A 20,344-nucleotide genomic window follows, 5' to 3' on the forward strand; every position below is an offset into this window, starting at 1 on the left:
AACAACCCTGCAAGGTAGGCACTATTATCTGGGCTTCTGTATTCAAAAGCTATTTGTAGTTACCAATTTCACTTATATAGCCTTGGTTAATAATCCTTTGGTTATTCTGACTATTCAAATTCCCCAAGTTTTACTCAATTATCCATGCATTGCACTGCCGCAATAACATCTGTGAATATAAATGGATAGTGCTTAATTTGCTTGCACTAAGCTGAGAAAGACTGACCATTAAATAATTGAGTCATTTATTAATAGACATATTTATAAAAACTGATTCTCAACTAACAGAAATCAAGAGATCAATCAGCCAGCATTCAATTTCAACTGATTTCCAAGGATTTTTTACATTGCCTGAATGGACACATTCACAACAAATGATATGGAGTGCAAAACAGGTAGAATTGTTATAGATACTCATCTGCTATTACAACTTCAAAGAAACCTTTTTTTATCCAAGAACTATCTGAGAAATGCTGATTGAGGCTAACTTCAAAATGCAATGGAGTAGTTCTTTATATCATCCATGAAAAGATGGATATAAATCCCTGAACATCTCTAATGATAGGGATTCACAAGCTAACCAGCAGTCCATTCTCTTTAAAAAACAAACACATTTAATTATTTTATTACAATCTATAAGAATGCTAGGAGTACCCATACCAGTGAGATCACAGTTTCATTTGAACTATGCTGTTACAAGATATAAAATGCTATTTACATCCAGAGAGAGAACTGATGAAATCTGCATGAAGACTAAAGCAGACTTTTTAGAATAACTATTTTTCTTGCGTTCCACCCCCTCTCCCCCAACCCCTTTGGCAACACAGTTAATATGAAAATATTTTGCATAATTTCACATGTATTATGGGTATCACATTGCTTGCCTTCTCAAGTTCTGCTAAGTTCTATCAAACTGGAAAGCATCATGACCAGGTTGGGTAAAGGGGATATATTTTGGGGCCCCAGTGAATCCTGACGGCCATCGAGTGTGTCAAAGATAGGCTGTGACCTGCCTGAGTAAGGAGCACAAGCTTAATCATCAACATCAGTCCTGAGGCGCTGACACATAGAGACATAGACACATTACCTCCAGTCTGCCCTGGTTCTGCTTGTACACCACTTGGGGGTTCTTGATCAGTATTTTACTATAGAGCTCACGAAAGTGAGGGATGTTGGGCTTCACAATGTTCACCACCTTCCCTTTCTCCTCTCCTACCAGCATCCGGAAGTCACCTAATAATAGCAAAAGCAAAAAGCCCTGGATGAGCACCCACAAATCCAAGGCCACACTCCACGAGTGGGTGTCCCAAAGCTCAGGGGCATTTTCAGGTCCATAGCTTCCAAACCAAAACAATTCCTGACTTCTCTGACTGAAAGAATGGTCAGTGCAGCAAGAGGGTGAAGAGAACAGGAAGGAAAGGTCAGGGAAGGGATGACCAAGCCCTCTGGCCCATCTCACAGGCCTGAATTCTAAGCATTCTTCTTGTTCTCTCCTCTTTAGTTTGCAAAATAAAACCACAACGTTTTCATAAAAAGAAAAGAGCTCAGATTTCACAGTACATTTTTTTTTTTAAAGCAACATTCAAAACCAAAATAACTCATGCCCCAGGAAGAGTGAATGAAGGCAGAGGTAGAAGACATTTTATATTTGAAGGCATTGAAATCACTTTCTCTAAACTTCTGCAGGATAAAAAAGCTTAGACTTGTGTGGCTCAGGTACCAACCAATGTCATTAAGAAAGTTCAGCTCTTCTCTGAATCAAATAAATGAAGTAGCCTATTAAAAGTGCTGACCATCAGTGAACATTAAGTAGCAGTCTTTCATTTCCAGACTCAAAGGCCATATCATTGAAATACTGAAAATTGGTATTTATGCTTCAATTGTACCATTAACTCTTCCACTATTCATACTAGGAAACCCACCCCAAGACAATCTAAAAGCTAATTATATTTGATTTGGGAATACATGGAGACATGCTCTCAGCAGCAGTCATTCATACTTTTACATTCAGAGATATCCATATTTAGCTTACCTTGTGACTGCCCTATTAGTGACTGCTTAGGCCTTGGGTGGGGACAGAAAAGTGAGCATTTTCCACATTATGACAGATAATAAATGAGTGGCTACTTGTTTTGAGTTTATTCTTTTTTGTTCCAATAATTATACTGTGTCTCTATCATTTAAAACTAAAATACTTCAGGAAAACATAAGCTAGCACGGCAAACTCATCTGGACAAAGTCAATCTATACCAGAATTTCTAGCAAAACTTGAAGCATTGTCTCATCTTACTCAAAAATATTTCCACTTCTCTAAAGAAGACACCAAGTATGGGAAGGATGGGGAAGAAATGGCTGATGCAAATATCAACATGATCTTGAGTCAGTTTTCCTTTCCCTTTCTCAGGATTATACAGGAATGCAAAAACCTGAAAGCTCTTTTTGTGGGGAAGGACTTTTCGCCTGTCAGTTCTAGAGGGAATGAATTCCCTGCTATTTTACTGAGTCTACTGTGGCAAAGTACTCTATCACATCCTTGAGCATTTCTCAAAATGACAAATTAACAAGTAACTTCTTAAAAACAAACAAACAAACAAACAAACAAAACAAGCTCCATTTGGAAGCTTAGCAAAGGCTCAGTTTTGCCAAATAAGACAAATTAATTTCTGAGATGCTCACTTCAAAATTGGCCAATTAACTGTAGCATTTGAAGTGTCAATTGGGATGAGGAGACAGAAGGAGGTAGTATGATAGTGGATGAGTCAGGAGATCTGAACTCAAACCCTGACCTGTGGCCCAGGACCATCCACTTTAACTCTTGGGGCATCAGTTCCTCACCTGTAAAATGAGGCTGGATCCAATGACTTCTACAGTCTAGAGTTCTAGGTCTATGAGTCTGGAAAATAAACTGTCATCAGTGTGAAGAAAGTATTTTGCTAATTTCTAGGATCACTCAAATTTGGAAATGTGGACACATAAGCAGCCACTGGTCATAGGGCTGGGAGCCTCCTTATTTCTACTTAGAATCTGCCACCAGAGTAAATGTGTTCTCTAATCTGATGACAGCTCTAATATGATAAAAAGTCTTGGTCAAATTCATCTGGCCACCATGATTTTTAATTTTACCCAGGTTTCTGTCTTTAACACTTTAGCAATGTTACTGTAACCTAACAGCCTTTTTTTTTTTTTTTTTTTTTTTGGTAAAGCCTAGAAAGGTATAAAAACAGAAGTTTCATAAAACATCAGTGCTTTTGGATTGTAGCAGATGCCATAAACAACAAAAAACATGACATTGTAGTTTATCATGTTTCCCCACATGAATTCAGACTGGGCTTATTGAAACTGAGAAAGGAAAGCATGAGAGGTGGCCACCTTTATATGTTGGGATTTCAAGCTAGTAATTATGGGGCAAAGAAAGCTACCAGTCAGGGCATCTCTCCTTGAGGAGAGATCACACAGATTTGTGGCACTTAGAGTTGAAAGGGCCCTTGGACATCATCAAATCCAATCATCTCATTTTATTAATAGGGAAAGTGTTCTAACACACGAAACTGTTAGCAACATCTCTAATTATCAATGAGTCAGTATAATTAGGAGCTGACCTGTAGGGGTAGAAGCTATATGTGCTTCAGGAAAAATGAAAATAAATGGGATCTAAGTAAAACTGAGGGTATTTGGAAGACTTCACTTAGGAGGAGGCACTTGAATGGCTCTTAAAGGATGTACAAACAAATAGGAAGAAGAGAAAGAGACTCTTGCAGGAATGGAAGGGCCCGGGATATAGAGCAAGGAGGGACATTATCCATCACCCAGGGTCCAAATACCAGAGGTGGGAAATCCCCCAACTCTTACTTCTTCATAAAGCTTCTATTGGCTCCCTACAGCTTTGGGCTAAAATATAAAAAGGTTCTCTACCAGTCAGATGATCCTATTCTTCTAGTCTTATTTTGTATCCCGGCCTCTGTGTCTTTGCTTGGCTTGGCAGCTGCTTCCTATATAGACAACATCATCTCCTGCCTTCTTGCTTGTGCATCACCCTACACCTAGAATATATATCCCTTCTCAACTCTATCTCACAGAGTCCCTAAACTTTCTCAAAGTTGAGCCTAGGTACCATTTCCTATATGAGGCCATTCCTGATGTCCCTCTGGAAATTATCTTTATAAATTGATTTAAGGCCAAGTCTTCTGACTCCAAAGCCACACTATGAAGTAACCAGAGCGGGGAAGGGAAAACAATACAGAGATTTATACAGCTCCTACTGTGCTAAGCACCTGACAAATAATCAAAGATCATCTGATCCTCACCACAACCCCCAGGAGGGGGGTGCTACACTCATCACCCTCCTCATTTTACAGCTAAGAGAACGGAAGCGGAAGAGAAATGACTTGTAAAGATCATACAGCTTCCTTAGTGTGTGAGTCTGCAGACCAGAAAGAGAACCATGATGGCCTCACAGGCTGGCACAGCCCCAGTGAGGGAGGCAGGAGCTCAGGCCCTACTTACCAGAGTAGGAGAGGCCGGCGATCCGCACAAAGAGGTCTTCTTCTGAGAAGCTTTCTGGGAGCATGAGGAAAGCGGCAGTGACAGCACTTTCCAAGTTCGATTCGAGCGCTGCACGGAGCACGGCGTTCTCCTTCAAGCTCAAGATTCTCACCTGAGGGGGAGAAGGGCAGACAGGATACAGCTGGGTTTCTCGTTTTCTCTGCCCCCTCTTAAGGGCCCAGAATTTGTTTCTTTCTTCCCTTGAACTCTGTCCCCTTCCCCCCCTTCCCTGGCTGTACTTATATGCCAACCAGTGTGAGAGCAGGAGGGAGTTCAGACAATTAAAACAGCTGTGAAAGGAAAGTGAAGCATTTATGACATATTTTATAAAAAAGCAAGCTAGGTGGTACCTTGGATAGAGCACCAGCCCAGGAGTCAGAAGTACTTGAGTTCAAATCCAGCCTCAGACATTTGACAGTTACTTGCTTCTTACCCTGGGCAAGGCACTTAATCCCAACTGCCTCCCCCCTAACCCCTGAAAAAGCAGTATGAAATGGAGATACAGGACATCCTCTTTATGCATTCTATTATTTGTGTGGGAATGTTTTTCTGGTGTTTGCATTCAAAATAAAATATTAAAAGAGCAGTAAGATATAACCAGTATGACATCCTTCAAGTTACATTCTCACAAAAAGCAGAATGGGATTGGCCAAAATTCTGAATTCACTGGACAGCATGGACTGAAGTGAGAAGCAAGTGTGAATCCTGCCACACGGACACTTCAAAGCTGGGTAATTATGGATAAGTCACTAATCTATCTCTTTCAGTTTTTTCATTTATAAAATAGGGATCATAACAGCACCAACCTCCCAGGGCTGTTGTGAGGTTCAAACAAATAAAGTGCTTTGCAAACCACTAAGTGTTGTTGTTACCTCCTATCCCTGCTAGATTTGAAAAGGCTGGCTAGATGGGAGGGGGGGAGGAAGAAGGGAGATAGAGGGAGCTCTGCTTTCATTTCTCTCACTTTTCTTAGCCCCTCATAATCTGGCTTCTGATGCTGCCATTCCACTGTAAGTGCTCCCTCCAAAGTGACCCATTGTCTCTTAGCTGCCAAACTCAATGGCTTTTGCTCAGTCTTCATTCTCCTGGACCTCTCTGCAGCCTCTGACACTTCCCCTTCTTGATCCTCTCTTCTCTCCACTTTTCCAAGACACCTTCTCTCCTGGTTTTTCTTCTACCTTTCTGACTATTCCTTCTTTGTCTCCTTTGCTGAATCCTCCTCCAGATCACACTCTCAAACCACCTGTGTCCCTCAGGATTCTGCCTTGGATTCCCTTTTTTTCTCCCTCTCTATTACTTCCCTTGGTGATCTCATTAGCTCCCATAGATTTAATAATCATCTCCATGCTAATGATTCCCAGATATGCTTTCCCTGACCCATCTCTTTGTTGACCTCTAATCTCAAATTTCCAACTGCCCTTCAAATGTCTCAAACTGGATATCCGTCTTAAACTCAATATGTCCAAAACTGAATTCATTATCTCTTCCAATAAGCCCTCTACCCTTCCTATCTCCTTTATTATCACAAAGGGCAACACCATCATCCCAGTCCTGTAGGCTCACAATTTAGGTGTGACTCCACATAGCTCACAATTTCTCACCTCCTATACCTAATCTATCGCCAAAGTCTGTCAATTTCACCTTTGCATCATCTCTGGAGTAAGCCCCCTTTTCTCTCCTCTGACGCCAACCCCACTTTTATGCAGGCCCTTATCACCTTACACCTGAATTATTGCAGTAATCTGCTATTAGGTCTGCCTGCCTCAACTCTACTCATTCCAATCCATCTTCTATTCAGCCACCAAAGTGATTTTTCCAAAATATCTCCTCCACGTTATCTCCCACTCAATAAACTCCAGTAGTTCCTTTTTGTCTGCAGTTGCAAATACAAAATGCTCTGAATATCCTTGAAAGCCTTTCATGACCAGCCTTTCTTGCCTTTTTTTTTTTAGTCTTCTTACACTTTGCTCCCCCAATATGTACTCTTTCTATTCAATGAGAGAAGCCTCTTCCACAAGTTATCTTCATAAATGGCACTCCATCCCCTGGCTCCAGGCATTCTCTTTGGCTGACTCCCATGCCTGGAATGCTCTCCCTTTTCTGTTCCTACTTCTTCCTTTAAGTCCCAACAAAAATCCCACCTTCTACAAGAAACCTTTCCCAACCCCTCTTAACTCCAGTGCCTTTCCTTTGTTAATTATTTCCTTTTTATCCAGTACACAGCTTGCTTTGCATGTTTATTTGCTTCTTGTCTCCTTGGTTAGATTATAAACTCCTTGAGGGCAGGGACTATCTTTTTGCCTCTCTTTGTATCCTCAGCATTTAGCATGGTACTTGGCACATAGCAATTTAAAAATGTTTACTAATGAATTTTTCTAAAAAAAAAAAAAAGCTAGACATTACCAATGCTACAGTAAAGAAAAATCAATTTCTGACCAAGATTGTGATGTCAAATTCCCCCACTCAAGGTCAATAGATCAATCCTATCATTAGACAAGATCCTAATAACAATGTTAATGAGAATGATTTTTATTTTTCAACACTGAAAAAAAATATAAGGTGCTTTATATCAGACTGACATGGAAAATGGAGACAATTTAAGAAATACTGGACTACCAGAAAGCCAAAACAAAACAAAAAGCCAACAAAAAAAATCTAGATTTGATTCAAGAAATCATAAAAGAAAATTTTCTAGGATCTTTCAAAAGAGGAGGGCAAGTAGAAATAGAAACAATTTCTTAATCATCTACTTAAAAGAAAGCAAAAAACAAAAACTCCCAGAAAGTTAATAGCCAAAATTCAGACCTTTCAGATCAAACAAAGAATACAATGAACAGCTAGAACGAGTTAAAATACTGACAAGCCAGTCAGGATTACATGGAATTAGCAGCTACCCCTAAAAAAGGAATGGTGATTTTGGAATAAGATATTTCAAAAGACAAAAGATAGGCTTATACTAAGAAAAACTTAACTGGGCAAAAGTGAAGATAATCCTATAGGGGAATATGGACCTTACAATATTTTTTTTTTTTTTTTTTTTAACATTTCTGATAAAAGATCAGAGCTGAGTAAAACCTTTGAAATGTGAACAAAGGAGTTCAGACAATGGCCAAAAATGTTTTTGAGATTATAAGGAACTACATAAGGATGGAGTGTTTATACTTTAATAAGGAAGAAGCAACAAAAGTTAACTCAGAACCTTAATGCCAACAAGGGTCAAAGAGGAAATGAAATGAGATAAAAGGTTTTTGAGGGAAGAAGCAAACTAGGAAGGGACTGGAGTTGGGAGAGTAGGATTTATAATTTCATATAAGAGGTTTTAAAAGCAAAAGACCACATAAATAAAAAGGAAAGGATAGGGGAGAGAGCTTCACTTTTATTAGAACTTGTCTCACGGGGGGGGGGGGGGGGGGCGGCAGAAAACACAGGTTAAAAAGTTTAGTTTAAATGTATCTATAAATTTTTTCTTTTGAAAAAAATTCTTTCACAATCATAAACTACTGTAGTTGGTAGAGAGGATAAAATGCTGGATCTGGAGTTCCAATTCTGCCTCAAACAACTGTGTGATCCTAGGTAAGTAATAACCTCTGTCTGCCTCAATTTCTTTACAGAATGAAATGATGATAATAGCAGTTGTCCCCTAAAGTTGTGAGAATAACATTTTGTAAAATGCTTTATAAACCTTAAAGTTGATATGTTAGCAATTATTATCATTATATTACCTTGCTCTTTCCTTGTGCCTTTCATGTAATTACTTCAAACTTTGGGAACTTGGGATTTCACTGCCTCCCTTCACTAATTCAAATTACAATTCCTCTCACTATCTTAGGAAATAGTTTATAGGAGTTAGTGTGTTTGAAAAAATTCAACTCAGATTGAAGGATGACCTTCTTATGAAGAACTTCTCTGAACTTTTAAGTGGACTGAGCATCTGACACAAGCTAGAGTCCACTGCCAGGTTCATATTCAAGCTTTCCCAACTTAATGGGGCCTGCCAGAACTTGTGTTTTCTTGGCAAAAATGCTGTCACCTTCAGGCCACAATGAAACAATTTTAATAGATACTTATGCAATTATAAGGATTTAAAAGCAACCATTAAACAAATAGCAAAACCAAGTCACAGACTCAAAGTGCCATTTGCCTAAGGATACATGAATCAGTTGGAAAAGTCAGGATAACAGCCTGTTTCCAAATCAGGTTCAGGTTCACAGAGTTAGAGCTGGAGAGTTTCTTGTAGTTAACTCCTTTACCTTACAGATGAGCCCCAGAATACAGAGTGCTGGGGAAGCTGACCCTAAGCTACACAGCTCGTGGCTAGTAGGAAGATCCTAGAACCCCAGATTTGTAATCCTGTTAATTTCCCACCAAAGCATGTTATCTTTCTTGGTTTCTTTTTTGCCTGTTTCCTCTACAAATTCAATGACACTAAAATAGTTAGTTTGTTAACTTGAGATAAACAAAACAAAGTAGCACTTTTGGGGAGACCAATTTTTTTTTTTTTGGTTGATGTTCAACAATCCTTCAGTTTGTTCTCTAAGGTTTTTTTTTTTTTTTTTTTTCTGGATTGGGGTAATTGTAAATGTTTTTTATAGGCTAAGATTGTGAAAAATAAAGTTTCTGTACTTAAGGAGCCAAATTTAGACGATTCTGCCATTATGTTGATCTAGTTTTTCAATGTTAGGTGAAATAGAAACTTGGCTTCCAAACACAGCTGTGTGGTGTTCAGACTGAAAAGCCAGTGACCTCTTGAGGCGATGCCCAAGAGGCCTGGGGAAAAACCCTACTTCTCCTATTTGTGAATAGATGTTTGTATCTCACCAGAGATGTCCTGACCTGAACTGCCTGGGTAATGTTGGCCCTGGTGACATAAAGCAAATCTTTTGAGGGAGGGTGGGACTACTATGCTTGGAGTATTTAAAAAAGAGGAACTAAGATGGGTGTGCATGTTTGAATACAGGAAAAGGGAAAATCTACACATGGTTTCCACTTCAACTTTGTTACCTGAAGAGCTCAACTCAAAGAGTAAAAATGCTGTCAACACTGAGACCACTGAAGCCCCAGCCCCAGTGAGTATTCTAGTCCTTAACCACTAAACAAACAGCTTTAGTGCTTAGGACTTTTCCATTTAGACCAAGAGCAAAATTGCTGAAGATTCCCATTGTGAAGGATGGAAAACTTTAGGTAAGGGAAAATTTTAGGACTAGATGGGATCTCAGAGATTACTTGCTCATTATTCTCATTTCAAAGATAGGGAGATTTGAGGAAGAGAGAAAGAAAGTAACTTGGTTAAAGTCCCATTGTTGGGTGGGGGCAGAACCAGGACCCAGAGTCCTGGTCCCTTCACTCTCTGTTACCATTCTTGGGACTAGTGCTTGCCAAAATTATTACTGAGACTTTTCCACCTAAATAAGACACTACAAAGTATCATGTAAATGGCATAGTATCATGTAAAAGAAGGAAAAGAGAACTCTAGAGATATACAACTGGAATGAATGAAGTTAACTGTGTTTGAGTCTTCAATGGCAATGCTCCTTTACTTCTCTGGATTTTAGAATAATTAGACTAGCTGATTTCTAAAGTCTTCTCTGTAGCCCCCAAATTTTGATTTTATGAAATATCTAGTTCTTGAAAAAAAAATTCTTTTATCACAATTGAGTGAAGCCTAATACATCAAAGAAAATTATCTGGGAGGGGGAGGGGAATTTCCCTTAGTAAACTTAAAAAACAGACAAATTAGGTGATGACTCTTCACAGTAGTGAAGGATTGATTTACAAAAAGGTTCAACACATCTTTTTGAATATTTAAATTTGCTTATATATTTTTGCTTGACAAAAAGGCGAGGAGGCAGAGAAATTTCAGGCTAGTATAAGGAACTTTTGCCAAAGGAAGACCAAGCAAAAGTTAAAATAAATTGTCTTTGAAAGTAGTCAACGAACAAAAGGTGTTTGAAGCAATAAAATCCTATTCAAATTTTGCTTTTTGAAAACAGCTGATTCTCTTCAACCAGATGTCTCCAAACTTTTATCTTTTACATTTTCAAAAGCTACCAACCCTCCTAACTATTCAACAGGTTCTAACTCAAAAATCTCCTGAAGATAGCAAAATCATGTTAGCCAAAATAACTGAATTCAATCTTCTCCTTTCAGATGCAAAGAACTGCAAGTAAGTTTCTGCTTTCACCACCAGCCATGCCCTCAGTAGGTCTTACTTCCACTCGGGCAGAGTGGGAGGGTGTCAATCATTTCTGGGTGGAGGTTGCCAGCCAGCTGGAGCCCCATCTACCGCCACCTAGGGACAGAACTCATATATTCAGAGACTCAACTATTTTTCTAAACTCTCTGAGATTGTTCACTATCCTTTTCTTCTTTGAAAAGAGATGAATTCCGTTCTAAAAACAGAATACTTCACTTCATTTTCATTACTAAAAACCAGCTGCTTTTACTAGTTTGGATTTGTATTTTTATTGTATGTGTCAAAGAGCTTATAACAGGAAGATGTCTCTTACTGATCAATCTTCCAAAATAATTGGAAACTGGGCTTAGCCATAGAATTGAATATGCAGCTTCAGGTTGAATCTATAGGACACGTTATCAATGCTCAGGCCCCTTCTTGATTGGATCCTATGTTGTGACTGGAGAGAAGCACAGGCCAGATCAGATCATAGGAGATATCCAGGAGAACACAAGAGATATCAAATAAGCTCATGATTATTCCCCTGGGGGCACTACATCACAAAGGGGGACAGTAGAGAAAAGCCCAGGTCACTCACTGTAGTTGAAATACAGTCAATTTCTCAGTCTTCTCCACCTCCTCCACAATGGGAGCCGCCCAAAGGATGCCAGGAAGCCCAGCTACACCTGCTCTACCAGCAGTGGTGTGGATGGAGCTCCTCCCTGGGGGAGGGGGACCTCCTTGCTCCATTAGCCATGGCTATCCTTGTTATTCAGTCCTCTCTGTGCTTTACAAGTTATTGAACCTAAATGATAGAAAGCTTCGTTGACACAAACAATAAGTTACAGTGGCAAATCTGCTGATTTCCCTGAGACAGAGGTGTGCCATTTCCATGGAATACATTGGGCAGACACGGGAGTTTTCCAAGACAGGGCCCTAACCATTTGGAATGTTTTCTGTCCCTCCCATTTTCACAAGCTCTATGTTCTCTCCTTCACCTTTAAAACACCCTATTGCTTTTATCCTATTTCTTTGCTTACTGTCCACAACAACCCTGCCACTGTCCCTTATATCCAATCTAATCCCAATCCAACAAGCAGTTACCAAGTGCCTATTATGTCATGGTCAGTGCTGAGTACAGAGACTATAGAGACAGAAAGAAACAAAATGATCCCAGGAGAGGACACATCCCTCCTGTCTCCCTTTGTGATGCAGTGCCCCCAGAGGAACAGGTTTTCTGGCAACTACATTGTGATGGGAAGAGGATGGGCAGAAGTGAGGATATAAACTCTAAGGGCAGGGAATCTTCTTTTGTATACTCATCTTCAGAAATGAGCAGTGCCTGGCACAAAACTGATGCTTAACAAATGTTTTGTGAATTGGTTGCTGAACTGACTACAGAGCCCACTTTTTTCAACCAATAGAGAGTACTTAAAAAGGTTTGACAAAGCTAGGTGGGCCACCTGGATCTCATTGCTAAGTTTTATACTCATTAACTAATGTTAATGCTTTAGGAGAAAGCACTTAGTCACTCACCGGCTTTTGTAGGCGTCCAGCAACATATAAGGTATTCCAATTAATCAGATCCTTAATTAGGGTTTCAGTGCTAATGACTCCATATTTGATAAGCTGCAGGAGAAAAAAGAACAACACATACCATTAGCCTGTTCAAACACAAAATGCACAAATCGAATCCATGTTAGTTTCCTGGGACCCTCAAAGTGTCTCTTCAAGATAAGGCCTGACTTCATTCTAATCATCTCAGAAGGCATCAGCAGTGAAAGGAGCAGCCTTTGGAAGCATCTGCTGGTTTACTTAGAGCTTGTGGGTGATCTAGTCCAATCTCAAATCAATCAGACTTTTTAGATCGGTGGGCATGGAAGCCCAAGGAGATCCAGTGATTTGCTGGGGGTCATCAAGAGGGACATAGAACATGGTCTTATAGCTTAGGCCAGATAGTGCAGATTATAGATAATGGCAAACAGTAATTCTCAATGCATTAAAACTTTCACTGATATTCTGCAAAACCCTTGAATTTTCAAATACTTTTCTAATGAATAAACTTTTCCCTTTATCAATGCTAAAGCATCTGGATAATTATGGCCAACTTCATTTCAATGATAACAAGCATAAACCCTGGCTGTAATTCTTCCTAGTTTATATAATCCTATTTTCAGCCACAAATATTCACAGACTGTCATGTTACATTCTTATACCTTCATACCCCCAAACATTCTTCTTGGGTTTGCTAAGTCCAAAAAGCAGCCACACACCTCTGATTAGGAAGTCTACTTCTTCTGGTTCATTATTATATGTACTAGGAATATAAACATGGATGTATTCATTAGGGTTTGTTATCTGAAAATATTTTCAAATTAAAGGTAAGCTGAAGATAATGTTAACTGAGAAAACAAACTGGCTTTCTGTGCAAATACATTTTAAAAATAAATCAACAAAGTAAAAATAAGCTTCGAATTGCCCTTTTTCTAAATGTTAATTTCCCTTTTATGTCGTAGGCAGAAATCATCTGACAAGTTATTTCAGGGAAAGTGCTTTATATACTTTAAAACCTATATAAATAAACGATCATAAGCCTACTGTACATGTGAAGTTAGAGGTGCTAGTTTGTAAAGATTTAGAAATGTATTAACCAAGCTTACACTCCGGACAAGACATAAGCTGGTAGAAGTATGTTTGAGTAAAAAAATGCCTGGCTAAAGAGCTAAAGGAGATGAAAGAATAATGAGTAAGGCAGAGACCAAAGGCCTGAGCACCTGGGATGGACATTGGAGAACCCAAATGAGACTAGTTGTCTGGAAAGAGAACATTAACTGAGAGGATTTTACTTCCTCTGATGGGGGACAGTGGAGAGTCTAACAAAGAATGGCACTGGTTGAGTATAGTGGTTGAAATACAAGTCACAAAGAAAAATGAGGCTTCTTGTGTGTCATGAGCTTCCTCACATGCTTACTGACAATGGAAACAAATGACACACTGATATTCTTACATTATCAATGACTAGTTGGGTGGGATACTGCATTGGGTATTGGGTCAGTGGGCAGGCAGGCATGGAGTGGGGAAGGCTAAAAGGCAAGATGACAATCTGAGAAACACAATCTAAGAGAGGGACCTTCTTTAACCCATTGAATGGTGGAAGAAAATAAAAGCAGCATATCCAACATGAGGAATGGCCAGGTTGAGGGCATTTTTAGCACTCTATCCCAAGAACACAGGGAAATGGTCAAAATGCAGGCTCAGAGACCATATCATAAACTAGTTTACATAGAGTTTTCTCCTGAACCAATGTGGGAGACACATAGGATATGTCCCTCTTTTACAGATGAGAAAACCAAGGTCTGGGAGGTAATGTGATCCGTCCATAGTTTATGTTAATCATAAAAATATGTACTTTTGTTTATGAAATTGTATTCATATGTTTTCACAAATTCCTAAATGTGAAAGCTACTAGAAAGAAGGTTCAATATACAGCATTTGATTCTATAGCTGGCTTTTCAAGACTATCTCTGGTCTATACTGGAGATACAAAAATAATTTCTATTAAAATATTGATGGAGCCAGAATTTGGACACAAGACATTTTGATGTGATGGAAAGAGAAAGAAATTCAAAGCCAGGAAAACGGAGAGTTCCAATTCTGTCTCTAATACACATTGGTGATGAAACCCTGTCACTTTATCTGAGAGTTCTGGCATCTAGCAAGGTCCAGCTCACTTTGGTAGGAGTTTCCTCACACAGGAGACTGCATACCAACAAAATCATAGATTCATTCTTTATCCGTATTGGCATACACACACACAAATACATACTCATTTCTCATATCTGAGGATTTAGAGCAGGAAGGAAACTTAGATCATTTTAGTCTAGGCACTCAACCTTGGGTCCATGAACTCCATGTTAATATAATTGTTTTTCTTTGTAATCTTATGTATTTAAAGACATGATTCTGAGGAGTATGTAACACAAAGAAGAGAATATCTCATCTAATCAAAATCACTCATGTTACAGATGAAAAAAAATGAGGTCCAGAGAAGAGAAACGACAGGTAGGTAAGGCTGGATCGAAACCAAATCCAGTGCTTGTGTCCCTGAAGCATGGAATCTTAAAGGGCAGCAGGAACCAGGGAGCACCATGGGGGTGAGAGAAAGAGCAGTGCAGGCTTCAGCACAGGCCACAGCACTGTGGGCCCCTTGCCATCCTAGCTTGTCAATATTAAGCAATGGTGGGAGAAGCAGACTGCAGACACTGGGAAGAGCAGAAGAGGTGATAGAGGGTCTAGCCTTGTTGGATTTACAGAAAGCCAACCTATAGCAGTCTCTGCTTAGTGCTGGAAATCACCAGGGAATGGAGGCATGATTGCATTCTGCAAGGGTGTAAGGCTGGAGACACTTATGAAACCATCATTGGTTTAACTACTGTGACTCAGTGGCTTCTATAGTATTATCCTGGAATGCTAAAGGAATCTGTAAATGAAGGGCTCCTGCAATGGGTCATTGGAAATAATGAGAAACCAAGAGTAATCAGACATAACTATTGGCAACTGTTATGTGGTGGTGAAGTGCTATGTGAGAGTCACTTCTTCTGACCAAGATGGCAGCTACATTGATGGCTAGAGCTACAAAGGGCTTAGGAGGTCACCTAACAGAGGAGGGAGCTGAGGCCCACGAGGTAAAGGGGCTTGTCCATGGTCTCAGAAGCAAAAGAAGAGCTGGAAGTTGAGTCAGGTTTAGTGCCCTCCCACTGGCTTCTGTTGCTTCCAAGGAATGGTAGTCTTATTTGTCATCTTCTAAATCGAACCTGACCTCTCCATTTTGAAAACATACAATTTCTTTCAAATCACAATTTGCAAATTGTGTAAAAAAAAAAAAAAATTGTAAAAACCCAGAAAGGACCAGACAATGCTAAGCCCAATCCTCCCACCTTCAAACAAGCTGGTGGTGCAGAAGGAAGAATCTCAAATTGAGAGCCCTAAGATCTGGGTGCTGCTTGTGTCTCTCCCATTAATTAGTTCCATAAACCTTGGGCATGTCCTTCAGAACAACAAGGTTCCTATCTGTAAAATTATGGCACTGGATGAAATGATCTCTAAGCTGCCTCTCAGTTCTTAAAGTCCTACTATTACAGATACATTTTAATAGTTACAAGTTGACAAACAAATAAGGACTTTTCAAATAAATTCTGATGGCAAAGAGGAACACCAGACACCAAGAATATTTCTTTACGATGAAGTGACTTTTAGAATTTAATTTATCTGCAGTCATTCCCCTTTAATCCCACTGATGAACTACTTCTCATATAGTTAGTGGTGGCCTTTGCTTAGCAGGGACTACTCTGCTTTCACTGACTACCAAACCTCTTCACTTTCCCTGTAAGTATTCCTGCCTTTGAAGGTAGACCTGAGGCAGGAGAAAAAATGTACAAAGCCCTGGATTTAGACTAAAAAAATCCTGGCCTCCAGTTACAGTTCTGCTGCTTAGCTGTGTAGCAATGGGCAAAAATTATTTAACCTTTCTCAGGCCTAGTTCTCATTTGTAAAATGGAGATAATACTTAAATAGCTTGCTTCACAGTTAAGAGAAAAGAACTTTGTACCCATGAGTCCCTCTATAAAGAGAAGTTATAAAAGCTCTGAAGCCAAACAGATGGCTTTGTACCCAGCTCCTCTCTCATTTTTGTTCACCTTATGTTCCAATTGTCAAAAAGACCCCTAAGAATTCCAGTCTCTCCCTGCAGACCAGGTCCTGTGGCTGAAATCTTGGCCTATTGGTCCTTGCCCTCATTTCTCAATCTTAAGACTTCTTAGTGCCTGAAGTGTATTCTATGTGAATAGCTCAATTTAATGCAGAATGCCAAGTCTGAAAGAGCCTTGACTTGCAGCTCCAGCTATTTGTCTGTCTGAGACAGATGGACCTTCTGTCTCTCCTGTTAGAGCATGAGCTTCATGAGGGCAGAAGGACTGTTTTGCTTTTCTATCTCCTGTGTTTTATGGACAGCAAACATTTAAAAAATGCCTTTTCATTCATTCATTTGTTCCGTCCTTGGTATTCTACTTCTAACATCACCTTGTGATTCTGCACTTCAACTTCCTCTTCTGTAAAATGGGCATATTTGTAACACCTGTATCTTCCCAGGGTTCAAATGAAATAAAGTTCAAAGCGTTCCGAAAATCTTAAAGTACTCTATCCACGTCAGCTACGGCTGAAAAGATGCTCTGCTGTCCCCCCTGACCCTTGGATTCTGCGCTCCCGCGGTTCCCGTCTGGCATGGCTTAGGTGTGTTCCTGGCTCCCCAGACTCTGCCTCCTTGGGACGCCCACTTTCCTGAAAGGACAGCGCTAAGGCTTCCTCTGTCTTAACCTGCCACGGGCACACGGGAGAGGGATCAATGCAATGTGACCAAAAAAAGAGAGCTAGATTGGGAAAGGGCCTGGGTTCGAATTCTGCTTCTGTATCTATTATAAATGGTCAAATCACCCCCCCCCCCAAATCTGCGTCTTGTCTCCTCATCTTTAAAAGAGGGGGTTGGCTTAGGGGCCACGCTTTGGAGGCAAATCTCCGTCCCCGTCTGCTGCTACCAGCGGGGGTGCCCTTACTTTAGGGATCGACCCCCCACTCCCAGGCAAGTTCTGCAAAAGCACAGCCGCCTGTGCTCACAGAAGGAACAGTCGTTGACATACCAAAGGACAGGCGGGCATCCTTTGGCTTTGTGGGAACCCTGGGTGGTGTCCGTGCTACCTGTAAAGAAGAAGACAGAGGCTTTCTTTTTCCCACTATCTCAGCAAAAACTTTACTTAAAGCGAGGAAACCTTCGCAGCCTGGCCGGAAGACAAAGGAAGACGTCCCTGCCCCGGGTCGGGCCACAGTAACGCCAGCCGGACGCTACAATCCGCTCCCTCCGTCCTTCGCAAACTGGCTGCAATGGGGCTGATTGACATCCAGGCTCCCGGCGGGAAGGCGCCGCGGCTCGCCGACAGGGGGCGGGGCCACTCACCTTATCCGCGCACCTGATCATGGTGTTGTAGTAGATGCCCGCTCCGTAGTTATTCTGCACTTTAGCGATGAATTTGGGGCCAAAAAAGCGCAAGAATGAGTAGTGGTGGCCGTTTTTCTGCAAATTCTTTGAATGCCACGTGACCGGGTCATCCACGGAGAACACAAAGTCCAGCATGACGTTCTGCGGGAGGACAGAGAAGGGGCGCACGTTAGACACGAGCAAGGTCGGAGCGGGCCCCGGGCTCCAATCCCGCGGGGGGGGCGGGCCGGTGCCTCGGACCCGGGGGACGCGCGCCGCCCCATTGTCCCGTAGCAGATGCCCGCACCGGGCTTATTCTGCACTTTAGCGATGAATTTGGGAGGGGCAGGGCCGCCCCCGCCGCGCGCGCGCGCGCCGAGGTCTCCCGGCGGGGCGGGGGCCGGGCGGCTCACCTCGCGGCCGCCGTTGGGGCCCGCCTGGCGGTACACCCCGGAGCCGTAGGCGAAGGCCAGGCTCAGGCTCTCGGGGAAGTTCGCCAGGATCCGGCGGAACGTCACCGCCGAGACGTGTTGGGGCGCCATGGCATGGGGCGAAGCGGCGGGCGGGCGGGCGGCCGGAGCCGGGCCGTGACTGGCCGGAGGCGGCAACGTGCGCCCACTGAGCAAGCGCGGGGCCGGCTTCCTCCGCCGGGAGCGGGACAGAGGGGCGGCGCTGGGCCTGGCCCGCCCCCTGGCGGCCGGAGGATCCGCCGCGCGCTGCTCCCTTCCCTCTCCCTCTCCCCTTCGGAGAGCGCCGCTGACGTTAGCGGCGGAGGAGCGCGCCGGCACTGCCCCTCTGCCTGCCTTATTGTTCTCGTTGTAAAACGGGGATGCCTCCTTGCTCGGAGTGCGGGCACAGACGCGCCGCGGCGCTCGCAAGTGCCTGACCACAAATTATCCGCGCTAGAGTTACACAATGAGTTACCGCGTACATCGCCGTTAAGATCTCCCCTTTAATATGCCTGAGTTACCTTGGTCACTTTCCAAAGTTTTATATCTGGTCAATTTCCATTTCCCGACCCTCCCAATTGGAGGGTGTTTGTTGTTTGTTGTTGTTGTTGTTGTTGTTGTTGTTGTTGTTGTTGTTGTTGTTGTTGTTGTTGTTGTTTGTTTGTTTTTTGTTTGGAATGGAAACATGGAAGAAAATTGCTGGAGACAGTTCTATGTATTTTAAAAAATTCATTTATAAATTCAAACCCAACATGACTTGTGTGTGACTCGGGACAAGTGACTTAATTTATTCTCTGCCTGCCTTATTTTCCTTATTTGTAAAATGGGGATAAATAAAAGTACCCATCTTTCAGAGTGGATGTGAGAATAAAGCGAGATCACTAATTTAATTAAATTATTTGATGGTTAACTCCGATTATATTATATTGTATATATTAACTAAATGAAATAGTTTTAAAATTGAACATTTGTTGTTTTTCTCTTTGGTCAGTTTGCCCATTTGATGTTTTGGGGTAGAAGACTGCTTTAATTTCTACTCCTCCTAGTGCTTTGAAACACTTTTTCCAAATGACCATTTGCACTGTCCATTCAACAGCTTCCGGGTCCATTTCTTTTGCTAGTCGTCCGTCATTTTTTTTTTTTTTTTTTTTTTTTTTCTGATGAAGAAACAGTCCTTATCACTGGTCAGCTCCAGTCAATGAACTCAGAACCTACGCACCTCTTTTACTCAAGCCTGGATATATCCACACGAGAATAAATAATAAAATAAATAAATAAATTGCCATGGTAATATTTTTTTTTTTCTTTACAAATACCCTTATTTTCCTCATTGGGTTATTAGTAGTATGCATTGATAGCTGTGGTGGAATGGAAATAATTCTGAATTGAAGTATCTGAATTGAAATCCTGGTTCGACAAATGACTTTATCTCACCTGTCTTCAGCTTAGCCTTTTATGAATGGAAATCAGAGAAATGGACGTGAAGTCATCGTATAGGATATAACAGATGGGTAGCTTATGTAGTATTATCCACGTATATTAGCAGAACTCTCGGGTGTTGAACACATCCTTCACTGAGGCTCTATAAGAAGATGTAGACAAGAATTTCCCAGAATTAAAGATTTAGGACAAGAGGAAACTTTAGAGACTTGTGAGTTCAGTGCTTTAATTTTATAGAAGAGAGTTCTAGGTAAGTAGGAGTGAGGAAAGAGCCTCTGGAATAGAAAAAAACAGAATGAAGGTGTTTGTTGCTGTTATTGAGTCATTCCATCATGTCTGGCTCTTGGTGATTCCATGGACTATGCCCATGAGTTTTTCCAGGCAAAAATACTGGAGTGGTTTGACATTTCCTTCTCCCTATTTTTTTACTGAAGCAGATAGAGAAGTGTCCAAGGTCAGGAAACTATTAAAAATCTGAATTCAGGTTTGAACTCAGTTCTTTCTGATTTTAGGGCCAGCACTTTTATCCACTGTGCTACTAGATCTTGAAGGGAGAATTGGGCTAGGCAAAGGAAAATGGATCGTGTTTGAGCTTATTATAGGTACTACTATTATAATTTTTATTTTAAAGATGTGGCTCAGGAAGTTTGCAGCTTTATGCAACTGAGAGAATAAAAATAAAAGTGGGACCCACCTTAATGTGATATTATGGAA

The 20,344-nt window shown here is 41.2% G+C and overlaps 1 protein-coding gene across 4 annotated transcripts in view; it reads right to left on the reverse strand.

Annotated features, from left to right (window-relative positions):
* Positions 1-18,447, reverse strand: part of TAMM41 (TAM41 mitochondrial translocator assembly and maintenance homolog) — a 31,507-nt gene extending 13,060 nt beyond the window's left edge. The window contains exons 1-5 of one of the 4 annotated variants that reach the window (XR_004232390.1): positions 18,155-18,447; positions 17,721-17,903; positions 12,251-12,343; positions 4,504-4,654; positions 1,088-1,233 (exon numbers count right to left, since the gene is read on the reverse strand). Coding sequence is in view for 3 of the 4 variants with exons in the window: in XM_031955302.1 (XP_031811162.1) it covers positions 1,088-1,233; positions 4,504-4,654; positions 12,251-12,343; positions 17,721-17,903; positions 18,155-18,283 (702 nt within the window). In the remaining variant the exon portion in view is untranslated. Of the gene's footprint in view, positions 1-1,087; positions 1,234-4,503; positions 4,655-11,312; positions 11,758-12,250; positions 12,344-17,406; positions 17,465-17,720; positions 17,904-18,154 lie in introns of those variants that run through there. The other 3 variants (XM_031955302.1, XM_031955306.1, XM_031955312.1) reach the window with 3 other exon arrangements.
* Between the last annotated feature and the right edge of the window lie 1,897 nt (positions 18,448-20,344).

The sequence above is a fragment of the Sarcophilus harrisii genome, chromosome 1, assembly GCF_902635505.1.
Source record: "Sarcophilus harrisii chromosome 1, mSarHar1.11, whole genome shotgun sequence".
Taxonomy (NCBI): Eukaryota; Metazoa; Chordata; class Mammalia; order Dasyuromorphia; family Dasyuridae; genus Sarcophilus; species Sarcophilus harrisii.